Source organism: Dromaius novaehollandiae, chromosome 1 (assembly GCF_036370855.1).
Source record: "Dromaius novaehollandiae isolate bDroNov1 chromosome 1, bDroNov1.hap1, whole genome shotgun sequence".
NCBI lineage: Eukaryota > Metazoa > Chordata > Aves > Casuariiformes > Dromaiidae > Dromaius > Dromaius novaehollandiae.
In genome coordinates this window covers 1,571,291-1,598,832 of record NC_088098.1, presented here as the reverse complement: position 1 = coordinate 1,598,832, position 27,542 = coordinate 1,571,291, and the positions used below count along the sequence as shown (strand labels likewise).

Below are 27,542 nucleotides of genomic sequence, written 5' to 3'. Positions count from 1 at the left end.
GCACTCGGCCCTCCGCCGCGCGGCCTGGCGGGGAGGAGGCGGCGGTTGGGGCCTCGCTCGCGGAGGGAGGCGCGCGCGTAACCGCCCGCGAATTCAAATTTTCCCCCAAAAGCGGGAGGTTCTGGTCAAGACAGCCCGTCTGCACCGCTGCTCGGCGCTGCGAGGAGGAGGAGGGCGGTTGTGGCGGTGTCAGCCCCGCTAGGCCGGACCCTGAAGCGCCGCTTCTCTGAAATAACGGGCGTTTTCCCTCAGCCCAGGCACTAACGCGGCCCCAGGCTGCGCGTATGCCCGGTGCTTGCGGCAGGAAGCTTCCCTTCTGGAATTAAACTTTTTTTACAATTTTTTTTTTAAGATTTCACGAGGGCACAAGAAGGAGCCTGATCTAAACACTCTAAATCGACTTCAACCGCAGAAGACTTGCAGGGAGACTTGACAAGGCAAGGGAGTAGGAGGTTGTCCAAAAAAACCACATTAAGGCCAGTGATTTGTAGTGAAGCAGCCAAAGGAGGGCAGGATGCTGTGTGAGTACAAAGAAATGTGGGAAAAAAAGCACATAACCTTACACTGGTGTGGGGATTGTTGGCCCTAAGACAAGAAAGTGCTAGAATTTATTTGGAACTAGGTAGAGGAACCAAGGCTGGAGTAAAACTTGTCTCAGAAAGGGTGTAAAATAAACCGTGTGTACTGAGTATGATCCAGGCAATCAGGAGTTTCTGGGATCTTTTGGGAAGTAAAACCTTGCAAGGACACCTGTATGCAGGCAATATTATATAAGGCCAAGATTGCCTCGGTAAATCTTTTAGAAACACCAAATTTGGGTATGGATGGAGTAAAACTGGCACCAGGAAGGATAAAGGATTTACAAGCAGGTTGTTTATTCAGAGACTGGGCAGGGAAGGGATGGTACAATAGTGGTGAAGAGGAGGGTCCGGAAACGAAAAAAAAAAAGGTAAAGGTATAAAATCAGTCTAAGAAGAACCTGTAAATGGGTATGGAAAGGATAGTATATCCTTTATGATATATATGATAGTATTCACTGCAATAGTGGTTTGGGAGGTAGAATAGAGAGCAACAGAGCTGTTAAACTATAGTAGTTGCATGTAATTAATAGCACTTAAGAATAATAAATTGTAACTCAATAATTGTGTGTAGCTAATGCCAGTATGAAGGACAGAATTATAAATTAATGCCAGCTCTATTAATTAGTTCACTAGTTAGTTCATTGGTTTATTAGATTATTATTAGTGATTAGTCAATGAACAGTGTAGTCTCTTGTATCAGTCACATCTCAAGCCTGCAACATAGTATTTAATGCACCCTACTAGGATAGAAACTTTGACACTGGGCTGTTGTTTTATCTCACACAGTGATTCCAAAGTTCAGAGATCTTAGGGCCAGAGTATCTGAATTACTCTAAAATCAAATGCCCAGTTTCTCCCATAAAAAGGAGAATGAGCACAGAAAGAGCAGGGCATGCGAGGCAGTGACAGCAGGCTAGGTACCTGCAAAAATTCCACCTGGACCCAAATCTGCAGCAATATGCTGCTGCTGGAAAGTCTTATCCCTACACAGATACACACCTTGATGACATTGTGCAAATGCCACAGGTCACACGCATGGTAGGAACTGCATCCCTCTTCACCCCCTGGAAATTGCTTAGACTGGTGATGGTTTTCCTATCAGGGATGCGGTTTCACATAGAAGAGGACAAAGAGGATGGAAAAAATTACCAAGGAAAGGTGGAACGTAAATCATCAGGATTACCTCAAAGGTTTGCAGTTTCAAAGCAGCGTTTCCCCCATCTTAGAATATGCTCAAAGAATTACAGAATAAAGGCCTTAAGCTGAGAATTGCATAAGGCAAGGAACTCCTCCATTATTGTAACAGCCACCTTGGTATCCGGTGGCTAGTTTGCGTTCCCACATTTTAGTGCTTCCTAAATTCACCCATTCCAAGCAGTCAGCCACTTCAGTTAGTGAGATACTAACAATAGTATCAGAACCTTAGTTCCTTGAAGAAGCCCTTAGCTCTTAAAATAACAATTAGAAGATTGTTCTAAATATGTAACAAAACCTCTCCAAGTCGGTCTCTCTAGTTTCTGTGGATTCCATCTCACATCCTTATATATTCCTTTTTTGTCCTTTTTTACATGTGTATCTAGATGGATACATGCATTCATTCAACCACAAAGACAGCACACAGAGCTGTAGGGTAGCAACAGTACATCACTTTATGAAGTTAACACATTGCATCTGAGAGAGCAAATTAGCTCAAGCTCAGCACTTGATTATATGGTTTCTAGACTGACTTATGTCCATCTCAATCCAACAGCATGCCTGTCCCTCAGGTCATACTCGAAGATTGCTTCGATATTCAATGCCATTTACATTTTCTTCATCTCCCTTCTACAGACCCTCTCCCTCTTTCCCTTAATGTACATAATTGAGTCCTTCAAGGCTTTTGTTTTGTCTGCCAAACTGGAAGTGGCATCTCTTTGCTTTTATGGTTATAACTGAACATATCTTACACTTCAGCATGTCCTATTTTTCCTTTCATACATTTCTGTTGTGTATAGTGGGGTTTGAGAATGTGGCAAGTGTTACTGTACTTATATACTAGTATATATGTATTTATATACTGTATTATATGCTAGCACACCAGTATATAAACTAACCAGCAAATAAATACTACTCATTCTAAATAAAGACTGGTGATTCATTTCATCATACAAGTTCATTGTAGGATATGAATGCCTAGAAATATGTATAGTGTTCAAATGAGACAGAAAGACCACTGTTCCAGCTGCACGATTCAAAACAGTTATTTGGCCCAGTCCCTCTTCAGCACACAATACATGTAACAAACTTAACACCTTGAAAATATAAGGTGTTAATATTCTTAAAACATGCACTTTCCCACCCTTCAAAAGAAAATGCCCACCTACATGCTATGTATGTCACATAGATACAAAAGGCAGAGCACAGGCTTTTAAAAATTAGCTTTTTCAAAGAGTAACCAAGTCAAATTAGATATTCAGACAACTGAGAGCACTTGTTTCATGTAGGTGGTTTATTTTAAGAATTTACAGATACTTCTAGGGCTTTACCGCTTCACAAAATGACGGAGTAGTCTTATTAACATAGACACAGACAGGTTAAACCATATGCTCAGAAGAGCTCTTCTTCACCTGTAAGAAAAATGGAAGCATATTAGAAACCTTCACAGTATCTTTTTCCTTTTGTCTCCTCCAATGTGAATACTTTATCAATCCATTCATCTTCCCTGCTGCCCTAAGTCCTCTTTCAAACCTATTTTCCCCATGAAGTTTTAAAATTTGAATCTGCTTCTTTCTTTCAGAAGTCTTTTCAGGAACAATCTCTAAGTTACAGATATTTCACTGCATATTTTCAGGGCACTATGAAAAATTAAAACAGTAACTGCAAATGAATCCAATAACCCAAAGATTCATAAAAAGACACAGAAAAGCATGCCAAATGCAGATGCATGCTATCACAGACATTTTTGCTTAAAATTACTGGTTTCAAAACCTTTTTAGACAGATTCAAACTAGCAGTAGGACAGGAAGAGCAGTTTCTCAACTCGAAGAAGAAGAGAAGCTTCTCTAACCAACAATACTGAACTCAAACTTCCTCATTTAACTGCAAGATTATCTGTGCTTATTCATTTTAAAATGCAATCTAGTTTCTGTTTTGTAACTTTACCTCTTGTCTTGGCTGAACCTCTTTTTCCGATTAATTCCTGGTTTTGATATTATGAGAAAAAAACAGAACAAGCAGGTTAGGAAGCAACTCATGCAAATTAAGGCAAAATTCCACATGTATTTATAACTGCAACTGTATTGTGAGGAGCACAATACAGCACATAACCGCAGTATGGTACATCTTGTATTCCAAGCGTTTTATAAACACATAGGATATTAACACATGTATTTGCATCTTTGATTGTAGCACAAGTTTTTAAACTATTAGATGTAATATACACTAGCTACATGCAGTTATTAACTATGATGTAAGTGCACACATTGTTTTGTAATCTGCGGCACACACGCTCACAAAACTTCTTGCTCAGGGAAATACGTAAAATATCTAACTTTAACGTTAAAGATGCACACTTTGAGTCAACAGATTATGGAATTTCCCTCCTTCCAAACCTGCCCCCAGTCACTCAGCTTCTAAACACCACAACGGGTTGATATACCCACAGGCAGTTAAGTTACCTGGGTTGATATTCCCCATCCAACACTGTATTATAGCAATGTACTGGGCTGTTTAAGTAGACGGAGCAAGAAAAGCCCAGGTAGAAGAAAGGTAAAAAAGTCTACTCAAAGCCAAAGAGGAGCAGGGAAAGCACTGTTTGCTCAGGGAAGGACATTGTGTCAAAGCTAAAGATCTGTTTTAGCAGCTTTAAGTGTATCTGACCAGAAAGAACTGTCAAATATCACACTAGTTAGTAGGACTACCTCAGGCTGAAAAGCATGGGACTCATGCCATGTATTGTCTTCCCTTTGGTGTTAGAAGCTATATGCCTTTACTTTCTCATTAAGCTGACAGAAGCAAGACATATAAGCGTTACGTGATTTTAGAACAAGTCATATTTCACATTTTTACAGATACTCACAGAGCAGCAGCACCAGAGATGATCTCAATAAGCTCCTTGGTAATTACAGCTTGGCGGGTACGGTTGAATGTCAAGGTCAATTTGTCAATCATCTCAGCTAGAAAAAATTAAGGTCAGAATTTATACGTATAGTAAGTATTGAAATACAGATTAAGAGAAGCTGTAGGAACAGAATACCAAATAGCATTGTTAACCCATGCAAATGATAAAAGAGGTTTACTGCACTTTTTCTTTTTTCCCCTAAAGACAATACTACTAAAAGATAATCTAGAAATATTATATTCAGCTCGAGGCATCATAGTTAAACAGCTGAACAACAGCTGACAGCCTAGAAAATACCACAGCATGGTATAACTTATTTTAACATAACACAAACCTGCACTACCAATAACTGCATCAGTATTTCCTCCAAGTTACTGCTGTTTGGGCAAGCGGAGCCTGCCTGCCTATCTGTAATTCTCTTTTTTTGAGATGGAGAAAAAGTGGTGATACCTTCTCAAGATAAGGTCAGCAGAGAAGCATACTTAAAGCTACTGATACTCCTATTCCAAATCACAGAAGCTTCTTTAGTCACCAATATCCTTTATACAACACTACCTTCCTAAAAATGAAGTCTCATCATTATGGCAGATTAAAAGCTACCATCTCCTGTTAATACCAACTGCATACTTGCTGCACTGCACTCAGTTTGGACACCTTCTAAGGGATACTTGAAAATTCTTAGCTTGCTGCGTGACTAGCGGTAAAGTATTTAACTGCTATTTAACCTTTAAATTGGTGCATTACTAATTACATTGGGCTTGCATGTAGAAAGATTTATAGAGATTTTGGAAATCCTCAGACCAGCCACATGAGAAGAGTCCACAGAATCCCTGGCCATTACAAGAGTAGTTTAGTATTTCATATTCTTACAAAAGAATGTGGTATTCTACTTCCAGTCACCTAAGTCTCGCTTCCCATATTAAAACCGCAGCTATACTTAACAGCAATCTCTCTATCCAGGGACTATGTACGGTTCACATGTTTAGAAAAGGATCCTGCTAGAATTGGCTCAAAAAAAATGCACTCGGATTGTGATTAAACAAAGAAATTGAGGTTTTTTGTATTCCCTTTGGAAGCAAAGAACTACATAAATGGAGGTCAGTTTCTTCACAATAAAATACCGGAGTCCCAGAAAACCCACAGAGTAGCCTTACAAGCATTTTTGCTAGCGTTGTCCATAGCGGTCATCCTAGCACTCTGCTCACTGGTGGTGGATTCTTTCAGGGAGTAGTACAGAATATTTGCTAGTGTAAATTCCTGGTAGTTTCTCAGAACATCAGCATCAATATCATCATAGATACTAAGGCTTTCTGTGAAGTATGAAAGAGTGGAATTAGAAAAAATGAGAAATCCAAGCCTATAGCATCCAAGTTACCATTCATTTGAAATAACTGAGTTGCCTTTGCTTCTCAATCTTCACACATTGGCCTAAATCTATTTTTTGAATTACCATAGATGTACTACCCTTAATTGGATACTTGCAACATTAAGCTCTTGTATTTTAAAAAGTTAACACTTGGACTGCAGAAAGTATTTTTTTTTCTTTCAAATCCATCTTTTTTTTGATTCATCTTTTAGAAAGTCCAAGGAGGTAAACTGGCAAATAATCAACACCACACCGATGCAGAAACATTCTGGTGAATATTCAGAATATTTTTTCTGTGATCTGTCTTTTCACATACCTTGTGGTTTCTAGGTCACTACTTACCAGAACCAGCAACTGTTTCAAGAGAAAATATTGGTTTTTCATCAGTCTTGTAGGAGATGACAGACCTATTGTGGGGAGGAAGAAAAAAAAAAAAAAGCATAATATGCTTAGTTGAACTGAAAAGCCTAAATTGAATGTTTAAAATCCAGTCGGAACTGATAATTTTTGGCCTTCCCATTCCTGAAAGTTTTGTGATACACCTGGTGAAGTATCAGATACCATAAGAACATAATGATGTACTGATTGTGAAGACAACAGCACCCACTATACAAATAAAAACAGAGCTCCGACTATAACTCTTCAATAACAATAGCTCTTCACATACAACAGCAAAATGCACTCCTAAAGAAATAAACTAAACATACCAATTCACACTCACATTTGGTTTTCGTGTTATTTCATTGGACCAACATGCTGTTTGAAAGTCTTCTATCCAACACCTTTCTAAACACATGCCTTAAGAGCAGTTTCGGTTTTATCTTACCTGAACCGATTGTAGATGACGGAGCCTTCATCAAATTCATACCCGGAGTTTAACAGCTCTGAAGCAATGACTGAAGCATCTCCAAAGTTGGGAGGTCTCCGTCCCACTTCTTTGAAGGTCAGCAGGAAGTAATTGCTGTGTGTCCTGCAGTAACATGCCCTCTGTATTAGAACCAAGTTGATATTGTAGCGTAGAACTATGTAGCACCAAATGCAAGGAGCCCCAGTAACTCACTAGTGTTTATAAAGCTAAGCATTATACTAAATTCTGGCTTGAGAGAAATTTTACTATTTTTTTAGTTAAATTATCACAATAGCTTCATGATAAACACACATTTGCTACAGCGCTAGCGTTGCTAGCTCTGACTCTCATTCCAATATAACAGCATCATGCAGCAGTTTCACGAGACGCCTAAGCAAGGTCTATTTTACTATACTTGCAGAACTTTTTAAACAGAAACTTGCATTTATCATAGCTCCATAAAATGCAATTGCCCATGAATGACAAACAGCTTTTTGAAGAGTCTTGACAATTCTACAACAGAAAACAAAATGACAAAAAGAAACCCAACCCAATCCAGACCCCTTTACTTCTTTTTACCTTTGAAGTAGGCCTCTGATCTTGTCACCTACTCCAACCACCATAACTTCCTTCCCCGCGTTTGAGAGGTTGGTAATCTCGTTCTTCATGGTTTTAGCAATAGATGTATGAATAGCTCCACACAGACCTCGATCAGAGGACACACCAATAAGGAGGTACTTCTTCTTGTCCTCAGGTGCTTTAATTTCTGCTTTCTCATAGAGAGCTGAGGAAAAAGACGAGTAACTTATTCAAGGGTACTAAGAAGCAAACAGATGACATCAAAATACCTGTAACTTATTCTAACTATAACCATTTCTAAAGGGGCCCCAAATCACAGCCAGATGAATTTTATATCCCTGACAGTCATTAAAGCTTGCATGTGGTACAATTAGAGGTGACAAAATTAAAAGCCAGCTACATTTCTACGTCCGATGTTATTCAATAAAGATTATTTAAGGTTAACTGTGCAAATCCAGTTTCCCAGGAGCACGTGCAGCCCAAGACTTTGCAATGAAATTTGTCAGTAAGGGTAGTACCAGAGCCAACACTAAGGTCAGGGCATACCATGCAATTTCATTAACAGAAATAGGCAGGCCAACAATTACAAGTAGTGTTGATTTTACAACAAGCAAAACCAAGTATAGAACCACACAGAGTTAAAAAATAATCAGAAATCATAATGAATTTCACATGAGAACTCTTAAAAATGACTTTCTGTAAATTACCCATGAGGAGAAGGAATACTCAAGGTGACAGTGCCCTAGGGATACAATTTCATTTGAAGATCTACCCAAAAGGTTAAAATAAATCTGGATGTTTAAACAACACCATGAAAGCCTCCCTCTTCTATTCCCGTATCATAGAGTGTGGAGTCTTCTATTACCCAGCGCTCCTGTTCCATATACTCTAGCAGGCTTCAGTTCCCTCTCAGCTCTTGCATATTTTGCTGCAGAAACCATCTTCATGGACTTTGTAATTTTCTGAATGTTCTTGATGGACTTTAAACGTCTGGTAACTACAAGGTTAACAGTTGAAGGTCAAAACCGGGCTATACTGAGCATAATGACATCAAAAACAAACAAACAAAACACTAGCGACATCCATCCAAAAAGATCTCATTAAGTCCCTCAAAGATGAAAAACGAATAATTAAAAAACAAACCAATAAAATCTAAAAAAAAAAAAGTTCTTAGTATTTACAGCAGGAAAATAAGAGTAGTAACCTGGTTCACCTGAATGCTTCCTTACAATAGATTCCCCCCATTCACGAAGACTATTTAATATTTATACCAAAAATGGAGACTTTAAAATAATTTAAGCTTTTTTCTACTACAAAACTGGTAACTCTGCCAAGACAAATTTAAGATGAAACTGTATGTCACAGAAGCCTTATTCTCTTTCCTTCCACATCTACCTTTTTCTCAAATATACCATTTGATGTTTATTATAATACTGAGTCTTCCCCTCCTCCCCCCCACCATCATCTGGGAAAAGATAATAAAGAGACAAAATAAACTGGTTCCTCTGTTTAGAATCTGGCCAAATGAGATTCACAAAAATACCAACATAAAAAGAAAACAAATCAGCCATCTTAAATCCAGTTCCAGGACAATATCTCCATATAAGAACCCCGGACTAATGGGGCTTAAAGAGGCATTATCAAAAGTGAACTAACAGTCAACTTTGTTTTCCAATGTTGGATAAATGCACACCAAAAAAAAAATCTAACTAATGTAAGAGAAAATAAGTAAGATTTTTAAAGCTGAGTAAAAATCTGTTTTAGCACATTTGATTAAATTATTTTTAAAATATGTTTGAGTAAAACTGCACTGGTTTGCTTAAATGACATTTAAGTCCATTCTAAAAACACTTCAAGTAATGCCTTTTTGGAAGGCAATTCCTGAATATAAAACATGTTGGAGGTTTATATTTCAATGTTGTGGTGCATCATAATCATTTTATCTATCTGGGGAAGTCACAAGCTACTTAACATTACATTTTAACATACGGTCTTTCTGCAACAATGTTCCTCTCTTGCAAGCAGACCAAAACAATACTTACTGTCTTTTAGAGTTGCCATATTCCTGACTTGGCCCCTGAAAACGAACGCAGCAGACATTAGGCTAGCTCACTAGTCCTCCAGCAAACCAACACCTGTCCAAACCGCGTCCCTTAAAGGGAGATGAGATTTAAGAACTGCTCTTTCTTAAAAAGCACCGGCAGGAGGGTCATTTCGCTCCCAAACCACGTCTTGTGTCCGCACCTTCCCTTTCCTCCATGTCTTGTGCCACTATATAGCATTCAGGGCGTTTTTTGTTATGTTGCCACTGCCTCGGGCAACGGCACAACGTGAAGGGAGACCAACACAGCCCCCCGCCGGGCTCAGACCGTCCCCTACGAGCCCCCCCCCCCGCCCCCCGCCCCCAGCCTCCAGCACTGCGGCCGGAGGCCCCGTCCCCGTCTCAGCCCGGCCCGCGGCCCGGCGCCCCGCACGGCCGCCGACAGCTCCGCCGCCCTGAGGGGAGCGGCGGCTGCCTCAGCCCGCCGGGCCCAGTCCAGCCCCCCAGGGCTGCCCGCCGCTCGCCGCGGCCCCCTGAACGCGCCCCGCCGGCCGTTACCATTGCGGCTGGTAAAGGGCGACCGCGGCGCCCCGAGCGAACATGGCTTCGCCTCCACCGCAGCCCCGCTGAAGGTCAGCGCGCCCGCAGCGCGCATGCGCCCAGCCGGCGGGCGGGCAGGGCACGGAAGTGCTTCCGGGGCGCGCTCTGCCGCCGCTTCCGGTGGGGGAAAGGGTTGGGAGGGGTAGCGCCGCCGCCGCCGCCATGGGGAAGTCGGATTTCCTCAGCCCCAAGGCCATCGCCAACCGCATCAAGTCCAAGGGGCTGCAGAAGCTGCGCTGGTACTGCCAGATGTGCCAGAAGCAGTGCCGCGACGAGGTGAGCGCGGCCGGCGGCGCCGGGCCTGCCGCGGGGGAAGGGGGGGGCGGCGAGCCCCCATTGCCCTGAGGGGAGGAGGGGGGGGCGGGGGGCTCCGAGCCCCTCCTGGGGGGCGATTCCCCCTGGGAGGGGGGCGACGGGGGGCTCCGATCCCCCCCGCAAGGATCCCCGATCCCCCTGGGGCGGCCCCGATGCTCCTGAAGGCGGCACGGGGGCTTCGGCCCCCCTCGCGGGGGTCCCCGATGCACTTCGGGGGGTCCTTGATCCTCTTGGGGAAACATTGGGGGCTCTGACCCCATCCCCCCGTAAGGATCCCCCAAAACCTTTCGGGGGCTCTGATCCCCTTTGGGGGGTACAGGGGTGTTCCGAGCCTACCTGCAGGAGCAGTCGTCCTTGGGGGCATCCTGATCTCCTTGAAGGGAGCACGGGGGTCCCGATTCCCTTTGGGGGGCCCCCATCCCCCTTGTGGGTGTCCTGATCCCCTCGTGGGGAGCTCGGTGGTGTTTTGATAGTCCCAGAGGGAGCCCAGTGATTGGAGAGAAGGGACGATGCCTTTGTGGGGAGCATGGGAGACTCTCATCTGCCTCATAGGGATCCCCAACCCTTTTGGGGGTGGTCTTGATCCCCCCGGGGGGCATCACAGGGGTCCTGATTCTCCTTTGGGGAGTTCCAGTCCCCTGCGGAGGGGCTGATCTCTGCTAGATGGGAGGGAGCATGGGGTGGTCTCACACCTCTTCAGAGCACCCTGATCCTCCCTGCTGGGGGGCAGGTGGGGTTACGATGGAGTGGCTCTGCTCTGCCTTTTGGCGGGGGTCACACGTGCCCAAGGGATGCATGGCTGGAGCACAGGTTGCTGCTTCTTCCTCCTGATTCTGGCTGATTTCTTCCCTGCTTCTCCTGTTTTAAAGAGACACTTTTTCCTCTGAAATCGCTCTCCTTTTTACCTCTCTGCTCACTTAGGCCCAGATCCTCATAGGGTGTCAGTGTCCTGTTTTTCCCAATTTCCACCAGAGATGTGCCCCATAAATACCTCCTCGCAGGCTAACTTTTTTAAAATTTCTGTTCTCTATAAATAGCCTGTTTAACGTGCTGTAGAGAAAGAAGTAAAACATCCAGTGGATATTTAATTATATTGTTCTTCAGCTGTTTCTGCTCCCCTCTCCTTTCACCCACGAAGCTCAGATCCTATCACCTTCCCAGAGGCTACAGGTGCAAAAGCATCACTGCTTCAGATCCAGGTCTTTTGCAAGGGGGCAGGGACCCCATAGGAAGAAAGCTGTTGTAAATTAAAGCATATGCTGATGAAATAGTGTTATATTAGACCAAAAAAAAAAGTGATCAAACATCTTGTATCTAGGTGATTTTGGGGGAGCTCTGATGACTGTAACCTTGTGCCAGAGGTGGCCAAACTATTGCAGTCCATAGTTTGAGCACTCCCAGGACACTGTCTCCTCCTCACACATGTTCAGCATCCGTGTTGGTCAGGTAGGGAGCCAGCAGGTATTTCCAGTATTATTTTATGAGCCTCTAGATGGATCCTAGATGCACCTGGGTGGGGCAGAGTCTATCTCATTCCACCAGGGACCAATAGGACTGCTTTGGTGTCCTGCCTCTTAACTCCTCTCAGATCTTCTCATCTGATGGCTCTTGGCCTCATGAAAAGCTCTGTCTCTGTCTTGCCTGATTGGGAGGAACAGCTGCCTGGTGCTAGATGTTTTCTGCAGAGCCTCTAAGAGATTTCATTTATAAAACATTAATGCTGTTCAGCTTCGTGACTTTTGTAAATTGAGATAAAGACAGACAACGTACTGATTTTTTCTTTTAATAGAATGGCTTCAAATGTCATTGCATGTCTGAGTCCCACCAGAGGCAATTGCTGCTGGCTTCTGAAAATCCTCAGCAATTCATGGATTACTTCTCTGAGTAAGTTTCCTAGATATTCTCACCCAGGTCTTCATTCTTCAGTCAAATCCACACAGTTATACTTGTAGGACCTAATCATGTCTTTCTAAAGACACTTTATTTAGATACATTGTAATGTTAGCTATTTTTTAATGGCTATTTGAAAAGTTAACCAATGACACTTTTGAAAACATGTACGAGGTTTCAGGGAGGCCCTGATAGTCAGAAAAACCTGACAATGAAATCCCATGTCTAACAGTATCACTTTAAGTTGCTCTATCTTACCTGATATCACATAGTTCTGCTCCAGCTAATTGACTGTGACACGTGCAGAGCATGTCCTTTTTAGCTCTTTGTCTTCTTTTGTCTCTGAAAAGAGCTAAAAGAACCGTTACAGAGAGATAACGAGTGGTATGACTAGCATCCCACACAGTTTCCCCTGATTCCTTTGTCCAGCTATGACCTGCATGAAAGCTGGGTTGACTGGAGCTGTCTTCAGCACGGATGTGAAGTGAGGCTTTATACTCAAGCCATTGAATTTGCAGTGAGATGAGTGATCAATCTACCGAATCTACCACTGTTTCCCTTTGTACTGCTGTGTGTTTTGTCAGTGTTAGTCAACCTTGGAAGTTGCCTGGTAATGAATACCAGCAATTAGTGGAAAGTGTCCCCATTTCATCCTTTCTGTTTTATCCTTTTGAAAGGGTATTATCCTTTTGAAGATAAAACTTGTATGTGCATGTACAATATTGTGTTTCTTTGTGCATACTGCATTTAACGTTACCTTACTGAAAAAGAGAAATGAGTGTCTGAATGTCATAATATTCACTTCAAAAGAATATGCCTGTATTGCAGGTATTTTTTTGATGACAATAGAAAATCGCTTTGTAATTGGTTCAGTTTTACTAAAATACTTTCTTTTTCGTTTCCTAAGGGAATTCCGAAATGATTTCCTAGAACTGCTCAGGAGGCGTTTTGGTAAATATTTTACTGTTTGTTTGTTTGTTTTTAATGTTTATTTTGGGTGCAGTGCAAGAAGTTTGTGTTGATTTCTTCTAGGTCACATACTTGTATTTAATAATAGTTTTGTATTTCAGGAACGAAGAGAGTGCACAATAATATTGTATACAATGAATATATCAGTCATCGAGAGCACGTCCACATGAATGCTACGCAGTGGGAGACACTGACTGATTTTACTAAATGGTTGGGTAGAGAAGGTAAGCATAGTTATTCAGGGTAGGAAGGTTTTAAAATTATTGAGTAATTGCATTGCTGATAATATATCTATAAAAATTTGTGTTAATTCTCATGTTTCCTTTTTCTTTCTTCCCCTTCCCACTTGTATATGTACTAGCAGTTGTTTCGTCTGCCAGTCTATACTTACTGGAGCTATTGCTAAATTCTCAGTCAACGTCCAATAGTTGCTAATTTAAAAAATAAAAACTACAACGGAACGTTTCTTATGACTACAAAATCCTTCCATATTTAAGGTGACAAGAAGAAGTGAGTGGTCACTTTCATTCCTGGCCTAGAGAAAGGGTTAAAGCTTGAGACCTGCCATTTTCTGTTCAATTGGAGGAATAGGGATTATATGACACTGTGGTATGACCTAAAGTTTGCGTTGGTTCTGATTGCCTGTGCCCTGCAGGATACATTCATGAGTCACACAGTGTTTGCAAAATCATTCTAATGAGTGTTAGTAACAATAATGCAGCATAGTAAAGTTTTCTGTAGCATAATGCTATTTTGTATATATTGTTTACATATTGTAGATTTCTGTTTTCTTCCTTGTTAAAATACTGGAAAGGAAATATTTTCTTCAGTAAGGAAAGGATGCGAAAACACCCCATTTTATTATGCACTCTGGCCTTTTCAAAATGGCTAGTTGAAGAGCAGAAACAGATGCTTAAGATGGATCAAGGTCAATTTTACCAGACTATAACAGATACATTGGTTCTGTTAAATTATCTTCATTGCTATAGTAAATATGGCCTGTGAAAATGATCTTGATATTTTATTTGTTCCTTGCTTGTCTTTGTTAATGTTAATCTTATTTAATCATGGGTTGGCTTTGGTGGTAACCTAATTTTTGTGTTGGCTTTTTAGGTCTTTGCAAGGTTGATGAGACTCCAAAAGGCTGGTATATCCAATATATTGATAGGGACCCAGAGACTATCCGTAGGCAGCAAGAACAAGAGAGGAAGAAGAAACAGGACCTTGATGATGAAGAAAAAACTGCTAAATTCATTGAAAAACAAGTTAGAAGAGGTTTGGAGGGCAAGGAACTGGTGAGGAAAATTATGCTATTTATCAGCCTTCAACTCAAAAGTCCTCTTAGTTAACTTAATGCTGAATTTGATGCTACTAGGATTCTTTCAGTGGTATTTCCTTCGTAGTCAGTTAGAAGGTGAAGAGCTATCTTCATGCTTCAGATTACAAGTTGGTCGCCAGTTCCAGCTCGTGGGCATCTTCGGCTGCATTGCTGAATAGACTCCTCTCAAGAGACTTCTGTAGCCTCAGGGCAGCAGCCTTGACTACCTTGTTTGTGTTGAAATTACAGTTTATTACATTTCCTAGACTAACTGATTTGTAAATGATTGTTAGAGCTGATGAACATCTAGGTCCTCTACGGAATCACAGTTCCAAAAAGGCAGAAATAGAACTTGCACCTCCTTTTAGATGTGATGTATTTTTGAAATCTACTGGAGTTGTACGCTGTGTCCCTGTTGTGCCATCTTGGCCATTTCAGATTTTAATTTAGATTGTCTTCTCCCATACTTGAATCACCACATTAACTCACTTATATTCTGAATTTTCTGTTAAACGTTTATCTTAGATTGTAACTAAGCTATGGATAAAACCTTGGAATTGCTTTGTACCTGGCTTACTTTAGTTCTAAATAAGTAATAATTACTGCTGTTCAAGTGATTAGTGATTTAGACATCTCTGTTGAATTTGAGAGGGGAGAATAAGCAATACAGCAGCCAGCATGGCATCTCTTCATGTATGATAATTTCACTAACTTAGTGCTGCAGATAACAAGTACCTTGTACAGTGGGGAGGCTGAGATAACTAGGAAGGCTGAGATAAGCAAATCCAAATGGTGAAGAGTCTTATTTTGGTAGTCCTGGCCTGGTATTCAGGAGCTGTTTCTTTGGCATTGACTTCATAATGCGTTGTTGCCTGGGATTGGAACCTCCCATTTGATCCCAGGTATTGATAGGTGCATTTAAATGCTGTTATAAACAATTATCTTTTTCTTAATTTAAAACTAATTGAAATTTAAATGGTCTGAGCCTTCAGTGCTAAAAACTTGGAAAGATTCTAGGATTTTCCTTCTTTGGCTTATCAGACAGTCCAGAAACCAGTCTAATCATGCTGGTTCAAAAAGAGAAAACTATTACAGTAAGACAGCTTTCTTTTCATGCTGGAATCAGGCAAGTTTAGACAGCATCTCTGTGGAGAGTGTTAATTAGACAATTTTGCACAGGGGCCTGTAATGAAGTAATATTTTCAGTTCATAATCTTCTTAATGGATCAAGCCAGGGTGAATATTACAGCTACCAGATAATCTTGCAGTAGCGTGTAAAACTGAGCTAATCAATCATCACCAAAAATGATATTGTGGCTCAGTTTTCTGTTTGACTCTTGAAATGTCTTTTCTGTTCTTTTGACAGGAAAAGCCAGTCTATACTGAGCTGAACAGGGAAAATGAAGAAGAAAAAGGTAACCAGATGTTGATATATATAATTTTCTAGAACTTACTGGAGCCCATTTTATGATTAAAACAGGAGGTGAGCGCTGAGGCTTGCTCAGTGCTTCATAAAGTGTTTTGGTATCAGTTATGAAGAGCAGTGGAAATGTGGAAATACAGAGAATTCTTCCTTCTCTTTTTTTAAAGTAATTTATTTAAAAAGCTGAACCAAAGTATCATTTAGCAAATATTTTCAAATTTATGACCTTTTCCATTTACAGTTTTTTTTAAATTGTAACAGCCTTCAATGCAGTTTTATTTAAAAATAGAAATAGAGTAACGTCTTTTTATTTTTTAGTTGCATTTAATTTAAACAAAGGAGCAAGTACTTCAATAGCAGCATCTTCTAAAACAAGGTGAGAAAAGAATTTAAGGGCAATCCCTACTGTTGTAAAGTATTTATATGACTATACTATTTGGATGGGCAGGAAGATGTACCTTGTCCTGGAAAATCTGTAGTCTAATATCTCATCCTGTACTGTTTGTTATTCAGGAAGGCGTATTAGATGATTTCATGGTTCCTTTTGTATTTAAAATGGATGAAGGGGAGTATCCTAGATGTATGCTGTGAGGAGCCTTCTTAAATTCAGCAAGTTTCATGGCAGATGCCCATAAAATAATAGGCAGTTATAGGTGTCTCTGAGAAGATACTGGTAGGTGAAAGGGTGGATAAGGGATCTAATCGAAGCATTTAAAATGAATGTCATTTAGTCCCAACAGCCTTCTACCCATTCATGACTTGTTAATTTCAGTTTTTAAAAGGTTTGATTGCATTGTCTAATTGGAGGTAATATTTTCTCTGATCAGCATTTAAGAAGTTGAATCTACCTGATGTAAATCTTTCTCAAATTCATGAGTTTAATTGTCATCATATAACCATGAGCAACACAGGACAAAAGGATCAATAATGCATGCAATATGGAGTTAGAGCAGTCTGAAACTGTTTGATGAGCAGTACATCTTTTCTTGTGAGGCAATGCTGTAGTTAAATGTATTACAGGTAAAACGAAAGATTACCTCTCATCACAAGCTCGGCTCTTAGATAAGATATCTGATGGGAGATATGCCAGGCAGAAAATGAGACAATAAACTAGTTCTTTGCAATAATAGATACAGATTTCAGGCTTTGAGGAATACTTGTAAATTATCCCAAAGTGTTGAATTGTACTCAAGATGAGTCTGAAATTTAATGCAGACACTCACCTGAATAGTTTCTGTCAGAGAGAAGTACTTAGATCTGTTTTTAAGCTGCTTTCTAAAATTTGGCTAAATTGGAAATCTTATATCAGTCATCTAAATTTTTCATAGCATATGAGAGGTAGTTGTCTCTAAATTTTGAGATGGTAGTGTAGAAGCAGAATCAGGACATGCAGTTGACAGTAAAGTGACCAGACTCTGGTTTCTGTTTCTTTGGTGGTACAGGAATCACTTCAGAGTTGTATATGGAAACTTCTTCCCTATGTCAATAGTAAAGGTGTGTTCTGCAGCTGTGAGATACATTGGCTGTTACTGCTGATCAGCTGAGGTCAACCTGATGTCCAATATTCTAGTGCAGTGTGCAGCAGGATTTCCTGGCTTCCCACCTTCTCTGCTCACAGCACGTGCTGCAGAAACCTGGCCAGGGCTAGGACTTGTGTTTCCTCATCAGAAATAGGGCCAAGAGATCATAGGCTGTGGATAGGGGAGGTCTGGGGAAGGGGATGCTGCTGGTTGGGTATAGAGAAGGAGTTGGAGCCTTGTTGAGAAGGGGAGTACGACGTGGAGGTGTGCCTTCCCCTGAACATCGGTGTGGATGGCATAGAGGTAGGAGCCACCACTGCCACTGCGGGTGCTGTATCTTATGCTGACCCCCCTTGAGCAAACTGGGAGCCCCGGCTTAGTTTTTTTCCCTCAGTAATTTACAACCTCAAATCACTGCTTAAGTCAGTCAGTGGGGCTGCTGTAGTGGACAAGTTGTAAGATTGGAATTACTTCTAATTAAGGAATGAGCAGAAGCTGTTGGGATATGGCATGGCCAGTTTATGCTAGTTGCTCTGATGTTGGTGTGGGCCTTTAATGTAAATGATTGTTTTTCTGTCTGGTATTTGCTTTCTCAGATGATCTATTTATAGAGAAAAGTTATATCCTCTTAACCTTCACTGTGCCACAGAAACAGGCCTACACTCTGCTAGCCTCATTTCCCCATTCCCCTGATCAGATGAATATCCCCTTCCTTGCCCTTGTTCCAGTTTCAGCTAATCTTTCTTGAACAGGGGAGCTGATCAGAGCTGTGCACCCTGCAAACGAAATCTCACCATGGCTTATACAAGGCACTAATACTTGTCTGTCTTGAGGCCTGCGAGGATTGTATTTGACTCTTTCATGCCTGGTTCACAGTGTTAGCTCTCATCATTGACTATAGCCAGATCCCTTTTTACCTTTGTTGTTCTTAAACACTGATGATCTACCAGTAGGTAGAAGCTAATCAGGGTAGATTTTTCCAAAGTGCGTAAGCTTGCCTGATGTGCTGCTGAATTTTGTCTTTTTTAAAAAATACAGTTCTCAAGATAAACCAGTCCTTTCTTGTGTTCAGTTCTTTCTTGTGTCCTCCATACTGCTGGTACACCTGAACTGTGTTGGCAGTCTCCCACTCTTTGTCCCAGCGCCCTTAATGAAAATGTTAAATAAGATTTGTTTTAGTACTGCCACCCAAGAATCCCTCAGTAGCCTTCACAGCCAGATATGCTTTCTTCTTAAATGTAGACGTTGCAGTTGTTATTTTTCAATTGTATGTTACCCTCTATGAGATTTTATTTTAAGTGCTTGCTATTGGATTTGTGATTTCATGTGCTATTTCTTCTAGGATTCTGCTATGGAGATTATCCCATCTTCTTCTGAAATACATACTTTCCTCTGAATTTTGCTTCTACTACCGTTTCTGTATCTTCATTCCCATTATGTATTTTCCTCTGCTAGTTTATGCAACATCCTCACCACTGAATGCAGGCAGAACATTAGCTTTGTCGTAAGGTCGTACTAAGATTATCTTAATCTCTACCTCACAGCAGCCTGCTTCACCTTTCTGCATGAATGAACATCTAAATTTTTTTACTACCTTTGAATGTCTTTTATACAGCCTAACTCAGGCTGCTTTTAGTTTACCTAAATGTTCCGTGATCCCCGAGATGTGACTTTTTGTGCTGATCGGCCTTTCTTTTTACCTTGGAGGCTCATTTTGAATGCCATTGTGAAGGTGGTGTATATTTGCAGGGTGTGGAGCCCCTTTCTACAGATTCCTCTCCCTTCTCTTTCTGTGCCTCGTAGGTTCTATACCTCTGTCTGGCAGGATTTCTAGGCTTCTGCTGTGTTTGAGAATTGCTCAGTCCAGGTGGCTTCAATAATACCACAAGTTTGTCCTTTCATATTTGAAAATCTTATTTGCAGACTTGCTTTTGTCTTTTTCATTTAACTCAAGCCCTTGATCAACTCTTTGCTTTTGCCCTGGTGAATTGATCATTAGGTTGTTTTCATTCACCTGGACTGCCAGCAGCAAGCATCAGAGAAGGTGGAATTTATACCTCAAGGAGATCAGTTCTAGCTGACAAGTGCAATCCTAGAGAAGGAGGCATGCAGGGTCTGGAAGGCAGCTTGCACAACTGAAATCATACAGATCAGCAGTCCTTTTGCACAACTAGTTCATCAAATGCATCTTGGTAGAGGAGACATTTTAAGGTCTGCTGTGAAAACACCATCTTACTCTTCCAGCAGTGTCCTTGGACCAAATGCACTGAAGATGGTGGAAGGGGCAGTTAAAAGAAAAGAATCTTCTCATAGCTCTGGTCAGTCCAAAGAGAAAAAGAAGAAATCCGCACTGGATGAGATTATGGAGGTAATAATTGTGCAAGGATCTGTGTCTTTATAACTGAACGTCTGTGGCAATGAGTCCACTTTACCAAGGCCTCCCTTTGAAGTGATCTTAGACCTTCAGTTCATGTGGAGTTCAGACTTTCACATCTTATCAGGCAAAATGATATTACTTTTCCTTTAAAACTGGTTTCTGCTGTTCAAATATACCTATTCCTAAGATGGTCAAAGTGTTGGAAGTAAAGGAGTACAGATTTTACAAGAAAAGGAAATATATAGAAACATTTGTTAAAAATAAGTTTAAATCTCCCTTGTTTTATTGCGGATTCCTGGATCTCATCAGATTGATTTTTATGCAGCAAACACACTGACCTTGCCTGGTTGGTTGGTTGGTTTGTTTGTTTGTTTATTTCCCCCCCACACTTGGTGTGAGCATGGAGTATTGCTTTAGCTTTTCGAAGGGTTGGAAAAGCTGCAGCGGTAAGAGGAAATATATGGTGATTATTTGTTATTGATCTGTAGCTTGAAGAAGAGAAGAAAAGAACAGCTCGAACAGACTACTGGTTGCAGCCTGTAAGTGTCTTAAAAATGATTACTATACCAAATTCAACCAAGTTCTGCATCTCTAAAGATGCTTTTGATTTGAAGTAGGTATAGATCCAAAAGCAGATTCCTAATTAAATGCACTCTTATTTTCCAAGCTGCCAAATGTGAAATATTTACCATATCTGGGAGGAATTCACTCTTCCTGGTTGAGCGTGATCTGTAGTCTGAAGTGTCATACGCTCAGTCTCAGATGGGATAGAATTCTCTATTTAAACAGATGGTACTTTGAGTTCCTACAGATCGCATTTAATTATGATGTTACTTAAAGCCCCTTTCTTCTTACACTAATAGTTGACTCACACAAAAATGTAGAAGTCAGTATCGCCCTTTGAGCTCAGAGACCTTGTCTAAGCTTCTACTTTTTGACTGGACTTTTAGATTAAGAAGTCCTGCTCTTGACTTCTCGTGGGCTGTCATGTTGCATCTTGCATTCAAATGTAACTGTATTTGTAAACTAATGAAAACCTCTGAGAGATAATACTTTGAGGCAGTAATCTGAGGATAAAGAACACGTTCCTAAATGCCCCATTTTTACTGTCACTGCTTCCTGTGCTGTGTTGTACAGCATCACTGTCTGTGGTGGGGGCAGAGTGCAACCAGGTTAAATTGTGTACTTATTTGTATATTTTGCCATTTTCATCTCTTTTTTTTTTTCTCTTCCTCTCTAGGAAATCATTGTCAAAATTGTAACAAAAAAACTTGGAGACAAGTATCACAAGAAGAAGGCAGTTGTTAAGGTGAATTATCTGGCAAAGCATGCAAATGGAAGCTTGTGGGGTTGGTTAGGCTTTTCTGGTATCAAATGACTTCTGAAGTTTTCTATTTCTTTGTGCAAGTTGTTCAGCCTTGAAGACTAATAGGGGCTGAAACTCCACCTTAACTTTATTGAGACTTATTCTAGGCAGGGAGTGAATATCTGAATTGGTTAAATGACATTTGCTCAGTGATCCTTAAGCACTGTTTTTATCCTGAATAGTTTGCCCTTATTACTACATCCATCTTGGAGAACAATCTCTGTGTATGCAGTGTAACAAAGAGCAATGCAATTGCATTTTAATCTGAGACTGGCTTCCAGCCAGCTTAGCCTCCATAAGGGCAAGAAGCCTCTTGTTTATTCTCCATCCTTGAGGATATAGCTGAGATAGCTGATCTGAACTAGGATGACAAAATCAGTGGTCTTACATTCCAAAGGCGACCAGTCATTGATGCTCAAGAGGAGCCCTTTTAATCCATCCGTAATTTCAGAATGGGGCTGGTCAGCAGTTTCTGAAAACTGGGTACTTTTGGGACAGCTCAGAAGTGCTACTTCCTTTTGAAAATGTGGAAGTGCAGTCTCATGGACCTGAATGTTAATTTTGAAAATGAAAATTTAGATAAAAATTGTAAATGTAATAGTCACTGATTGACCTGTATCTTTCATAACAGGAAGTAATTGACAAATATACGGCAGTTGTGAAGATGATTGATTCTGGAGACAAACTGAAGCTTGATCAGACGCATCTGGAGACTGTAATACCAGCACCAGGTACAGCTGTTTCATTTTGTTTGTTTTCCAGCTTACCTGTCACATTAAAACTTACATTTTAGCTCTTTTAAACCATAATTCATCTATTTGAAATTACCATAACAATAGCCATCTTGCTTCATCTGTGCTTGGGACAGCATTTCGTAAGATGCTCTCATCATTTACCAAGTATCTTCTGTTACTTTCTGGGGAAATGTTGCATTGCTTCTGCTTGAGTCCTCACAGTCCCTTTTCACAAGAATTACTCTGTCTTCTAACAATACATATGTTCTTTATGAATCAGTTCGTTTGACTAGAGCAAAGTATCTCTCTTCAGCTGCCAGTTAGCGTCTCTGGGAGCCCTACAGAGCCCTTGATCATATTTATCCTGTATGTTCTCTCCAAAGTTATCCTTCAAATAGCTGTGGGTGCTTGGCAGAGCTTACCTCATCTCCTGTTTGTTTCAGTGGCATGTCTTTGGCTGTGACACAGTAATGTTTGTATGGAGCATCTGATCAGTATTTCAGGGATCATTTAGGGTGGCAGTAGGCAGACTAATGCCATTGTAGAGAGAAAGAGGATGCAGGGTTTTGGGATCCACAGATTCTTCACTGTCTGCTGAGCAGACCTACCATTTTCTGCATTTCTGCAGCTAGTGAAGAGCTGGTGAAGAGCTGGTTGGTGTCCATGAGCACTGTTTAGCATAGTGGTACTGCCAGGTGAGCTCTGCCCACCTTTGATGCCTTAAGGAACAGCCTATGAGACAGAAGTCAAAAAGTACGTGTGCTTGAGCCTTTTGCACAGAGAATGGGACATAGGAGAACTGGCTTTGGCTTCCTTCCCTGATACAGGTTGAAAAACTTCTGCCTGTGTTGTCAGTGTAGCCTGGGGCAGTAAACTTAGGTGCACTTCAGAGATGGGCAAGCCATAAGGGCCTGCGGAGTGTTGCTTGGTGACTATCTAGGAGAAAACTTCTCTGTCTCAGCTCTCAGTGAAGTTGAACACAACTCCACCAGAAGGAATTGGGAGCCCTGTTGTGTTAACTGTTTTCCTATTTCTCAATTCAGGCAAGAAAATTTTGGTATTAAATGGTGGATACAGAGGAAATGAAGGCATCTTGGAATCTATCAATGAGAAGAGCTTTTCAGCAACTATAACTATTGACTCTGTAAGTATTAAACACTGCAAGATCTAGTTTGTGCAGAGCACTTCTCCTGTGTATGTTGGAGAGCTTTCACAAAGAAAGATGGTACCATTAACCCTATCTTACAGAGGGGATATATGGTGTACAAAATGCTGTGGTCACCCTGTCGTTCCCAACCGGTAGGAGAACATATGCATGCTGCCCCATTGCAGACTAATGGCCTTTTAAGGCCATGTGATCATGTCTGTGTGTGTGGCTCTTTTTCTGCTTTCTATTGCAAGACCAATTTTTGAATTCATTGATATGGCAGGAAGGATACTGGGCTCAAAGACAAAGCTTACAGCGGAAAGACCCCATTAGGATCTCATTCAAAGAACAGCTGTGGAAACTCAGCTTGTATTAGATGCTGGAGAATTTACATGGAGAGAGACCTTGCAGATGTCCTAACCACAAAAGAAGCTTTGGAGCAGAGGATCATGATGTGTTAGTCTCATGAAGTGAGGATAGTCTTTCTCTAGTTCTGGTGCTTGTAGCTGTTAAGATTTCTCCCTTTAGCATGAACTTTGAGTCTAAGGATGGATGGGTGAAACCACTCCTGGCAACCAGTGAAGTCCGTGAGAATTTTCTTACTGACTTAGGGTGACCAGAATTTTTATATATAATATGTTTGTATTCAAAAACAAATCTTTTAGTACTTGTAATAAGTTCACAGTGAAACAATTCAGAAGAGCTGTTTATGTTTGCCCCAAAATTGCAAGGACTTTAAATAACACAAGAAGTGTCCCAGAAGTAGAAGGATTTTCAGGGTAGTGGTGAGGCTCGGTCGCGTTCTCCAGTCAGGTTGTAAATAATGAAATAGAAATCACTGTGTTGTGAACAAATGCTAAACCTGCAATATTTTAAATGCTTTCTGCTATGCATCCCCTGTACAGGAGCCAGTGTGCAGTTATATATGGCTTTTGGACAGAGCTCTTAAACAGAAAGGCAGTCATTATGTTTTTACTGTGCACAGCACTGAGTAAAAATGCTGGTGTTTTTGATACACAGGCTTTTCACTTCCGTCACTGATCACTTTAGTTGCACTCCCTGAAAAATGTTGAAATGCGGAGAGATTTGATATGGCCCATTTAGCTATGTTATTTTAAGCTGTGTATTGGGAAATTCAACAAACAAGTTTGTATTTTCAACTTATTTCTTGTACTGCATTCTTCTCCAGGGACCTTTAAAAGGACGCCGAGTTGAAGGTATCCAGTATGAAGACATTTCCAAACTCGCCTGAGGCACTAAATATGGATCAGAAATGATTTTGGTTCTCCCAAAACAACTTTCTGGCATCTTGCAGGCAGACACAAGACTCTACCATGTCAGGGTTTTAACTGTGTGTGTATATGTATTTATAATGTATATAGAAATTAATCACAAACAAACTGGGTTTATTTAAATATCACTATAAATTTGTTACATAAAATGTTTGTGGAAATCTTATCAGTGGAAATATTTCATCTGGTTCTGTATCAAAGTTATGTTATAATATTTGATTCAATTTCCTTTTGTAAAATGTAGCAGATAGCTGCAAGCTGGAGTATTTTATTTAGTAACTATGTTAGAAGTTCTGTGAAACAGAGAATGACCTACAAACAGCTGCTTGAGGCAGGCAGTGTGTGTTGGAGCCAGTGGAGTTTAAGCAACACATTTTTCAGTCTACAGCCAAAATTGAGTTTTGGCTGTAGGAACAAGGGGAGGGATTAAGAGAATAGCAGGAAGGTAGCAGCGCTGCAGGGGATTTTTTTCTTGGATTTCATAAGAATGGTCTGGTTTATTAAGTGCTGTCACCAACTTTATTTTTAGTTAGCACATCAGCTGTAGCAGAATCCATTTAATCAGTCTTCTCTGTCAGCCTCTGATCTTGTGGTCAGGCTTCCTGATAATACCAGTATGCAACTTGCCTGCATATGGCCTCCAAATTGGGGGGCTTCTTAGATGCCAACCTAACTGTGTGCAGATATGAAATTGGTGATTGCTGTTTTGGCTTTCCAGAGCTTTTTCCTTTGTTCATATTTCTGTTGTTTCCCTGCTCTGCTACGATGCTAAATGAGTAAAATTACTTTTTTACTTACTGAGAAATGTGACATTTTATACAATATTTTATTTTTAAGGCAGTTCAGGAATAAACATAAACCTCTCTCAGGTCAATGTATTCCTTATCAGCCTCTGAAAACATGGGCCAGAGCTCTGTTCATTTATATCCACCCAAGAGCACAGTAAAGAAGTGCCCAGCTGGTGCTCTACCTTATTCACGTAAGAGGAAGATGTAAGTCATCCCAGACAAAATACAGACCAACATCTTATGGTCCAGTCTATCTGTGATTAATTTGTGGGTGTATCTGAAACCTGATGGAAAGAAAACCGCTAACCCCTTGCACTCTGGAGCAGATCTCAGCTGTGTGGAGAGCAGTTGGTGTCTGGTGCTCCAAGGCTTCTGCCATCAGTGCTTTTTGGGGAGACTGAGCCCTAGGAAGCTAGGGAAGGTGACAAGGGGTAACCAGTGTTTGCCTGGAAGCGTAAAGCTTGGATTTCCCTGCTAGCACAGCAGTTGTCTGTGGTTGAGCAAAATCCTTCCAAAAGGCTTGGTTTGGTCTCAGGAAGGGGGCTTAGCCCCTTCCTTCGTGGTTTGAGGGTTGGATAGGGCACGATACCGTCGTGAGCTGTACATCAGCTATGTTGCAGCCTAAAAGTTCAGGGCAGCTAGAGGCAAATTCACTGTTCCCTGTCCCTTCCCCTGCCTCAAAGGGTCACTTTCCTATTGATTTGTGGTTTCCAGGGGACCCCTGCAGGAAAATTCAAAGACTGCAGAGGTTTAATCAAACAGCTGCTTTCTGGAATAGCCTGAAATAACCTTATGCAGCACATTACATGGCTTTCCAGGGACCCAGGACATAAATGCAAGGCAGAGTTGAGCAGTAGAGCAGTATCTAAAAGTGGAGAATTATGAGGAAAGGAACTGAGGATGGAAGACACACTTGTCTGTAAATTCAAGTTGTGCCTGCAGCTCGAGTTGTGTAAGCAGCTGTCTGCCTCTTCTCAAAGAACAGGTACAGAATGAGAAGAGGTTGTAGGGGAATAATAAGGGTAAATGAAAGTACAGAACAGCTCCTGTATCAGTGAAAATAACTAGACTAAAAATTCTGCAGCCTGAGAAAGAGGGAATATAATAGAGGTGTGCAGTTATTGTGTGGAGATGGATAGAGAATGATTCTTTACTGCTTGCTTTTGCATACGAGCTGGGAAGCAGACAGTGAAATTACTGAGAAGGGGATTTTAAAACAAACCTTACAGGTTCTTTCCCTCCACCACACACACAGGGCCTTGTTAAATACTGGAACTCATTGCTGCAGGATGTTGTGGAGGCCAAAGGCATAAATGAGTTCAAAGAAACAATGAATAGCTTGTAGGGACATTGCAAACATTTCTGAGAATTACTTTGGCAAGATAATTCATACATGTTAGTCCTCTCATTGCTGACACCATGTCTGCAGGAAAGATCGTGGAGTAGTGTCCAGTTCATAGGTGAAGGAAACTAAAGTTCAGAAGGGCAAGTAGATTACTTGAGTCCCCATCTTAAATTAGGGCTGCTGAGAAGAACCTGGCCAACATTTTTTTCTAAGGCTGCCTGAAAGCAAACCTTTAAATCTGGATCTAGGTACATAAATGTATATATTCATTTCAATACTGATCCCATTCATTGCTGGATGCTCCTCAAGACATCTGTTGGGAGCTAATCTCACTGGAAGGGAAGCTTTTAGTACTGATGATGATTTCTATAGAGCCTGAATTCTAGGCTCTTTCTCCTATTTTCCCAGATTGATACCTAGGTGTCAACTGCAGGAAAATAGCATCGTTGACATTTTCTCGGAAGAATAGCCTGGGGGAAGTCTCTGGCTCATCTAATTCACCTTCCTGTGATATGGCAGCATCAGCTATTTCAAGGTCATTTCTGACAGCTGTTTAACCCATCCTTAAAGACCTTCATTTCTGGAGACTGCATGCCTTTGATGATACTCATGATACCTATACCAGAGCCCATGTTCTGTTACATTTCCCTTATATCTAATGTACATCCTCCTGGTTGTAGTTTAAAACCCATTGCTTTTTGCCCAGTCTAGCAGTGCATTAACTCATGTTTTCCCACCATTCTGAAGAGGCAAAAGTATTAAATTTGGTCACAGTACAGGAGCTACAACACTTTCACAAGTATACTAAGAAATGCATATTATAAAATAGTTGAAATTTTTAATGGAGTATAATATCCACTAAATCAGACATGGCAAGTACAAGATATCTACTGCAATGCAGCATGTCACTTTATTACAGAATTATTTTTTTTTAACAGAGAAGGG

At 40.9% G+C, this 27,542-nt stretch overlaps 2 protein-coding genes across 3 annotated transcripts; one reads left to right on the top strand and one right to left on the bottom strand.

The window, feature by feature from the left end:
• Nucleotides 1-4,634: 4,634 nt before the first annotated feature.
• Nucleotides 4,635-10,207, bottom strand: ATP5F1C (ATP synthase F1 subunit gamma). Its single transcript, XM_026119359.2, has 8 exons — nt 10,072-10,207; nt 9,515-9,549; nt 8,338-8,469; nt 7,473-7,677; nt 6,873-7,016; nt 6,389-6,453; nt 5,835-5,990; nt 4,635-4,735 (listed from the first exon to the last, which is right to left on the bottom strand). Exons 1-8 carry the CDS (start codon nt 10,113-10,115, stop codon nt 4,635-4,637), a joined length of 882 nt encoding a protein of 293 aa, XP_025975144.2. The 5' UTR covers nt 10,116-10,207.
• On the top strand, nt 10,196-25,338 carry KIN (Kin17 DNA and RNA binding protein). Of its 2 annotated transcripts, none has more exons than XM_026119333.2 (13): nt 10,196-10,389; nt 12,218-12,312; nt 13,226-13,269; nt 13,389-13,511; nt 14,401-14,582; nt 15,972-16,020; nt 16,347-16,404; nt 19,796-19,916; nt 20,414-20,464; nt 21,166-21,234; nt 21,923-22,022; nt 23,069-23,169; nt 24,362-25,338. In XM_026119333.2, exons 1-13 carry the CDS (start codon nt 10,276-10,278, stop codon nt 24,422-24,424), a joined length of 1,170 nt encoding a protein of 389 aa, XP_025975118.2. In that variant the 5' UTR covers nt 10,196-10,275; the 3' UTR covers nt 24,425-25,338. The 2 variants fall into 2 exon arrangements, with proteins under 2 accessions (XP_025975118.2, XP_025975116.2); XM_026119331.2 differs by having other exon boundaries at nt 19,793-19,916.
• Nucleotides 25,339-27,542: the final 2,204 nt, after the last annotated feature.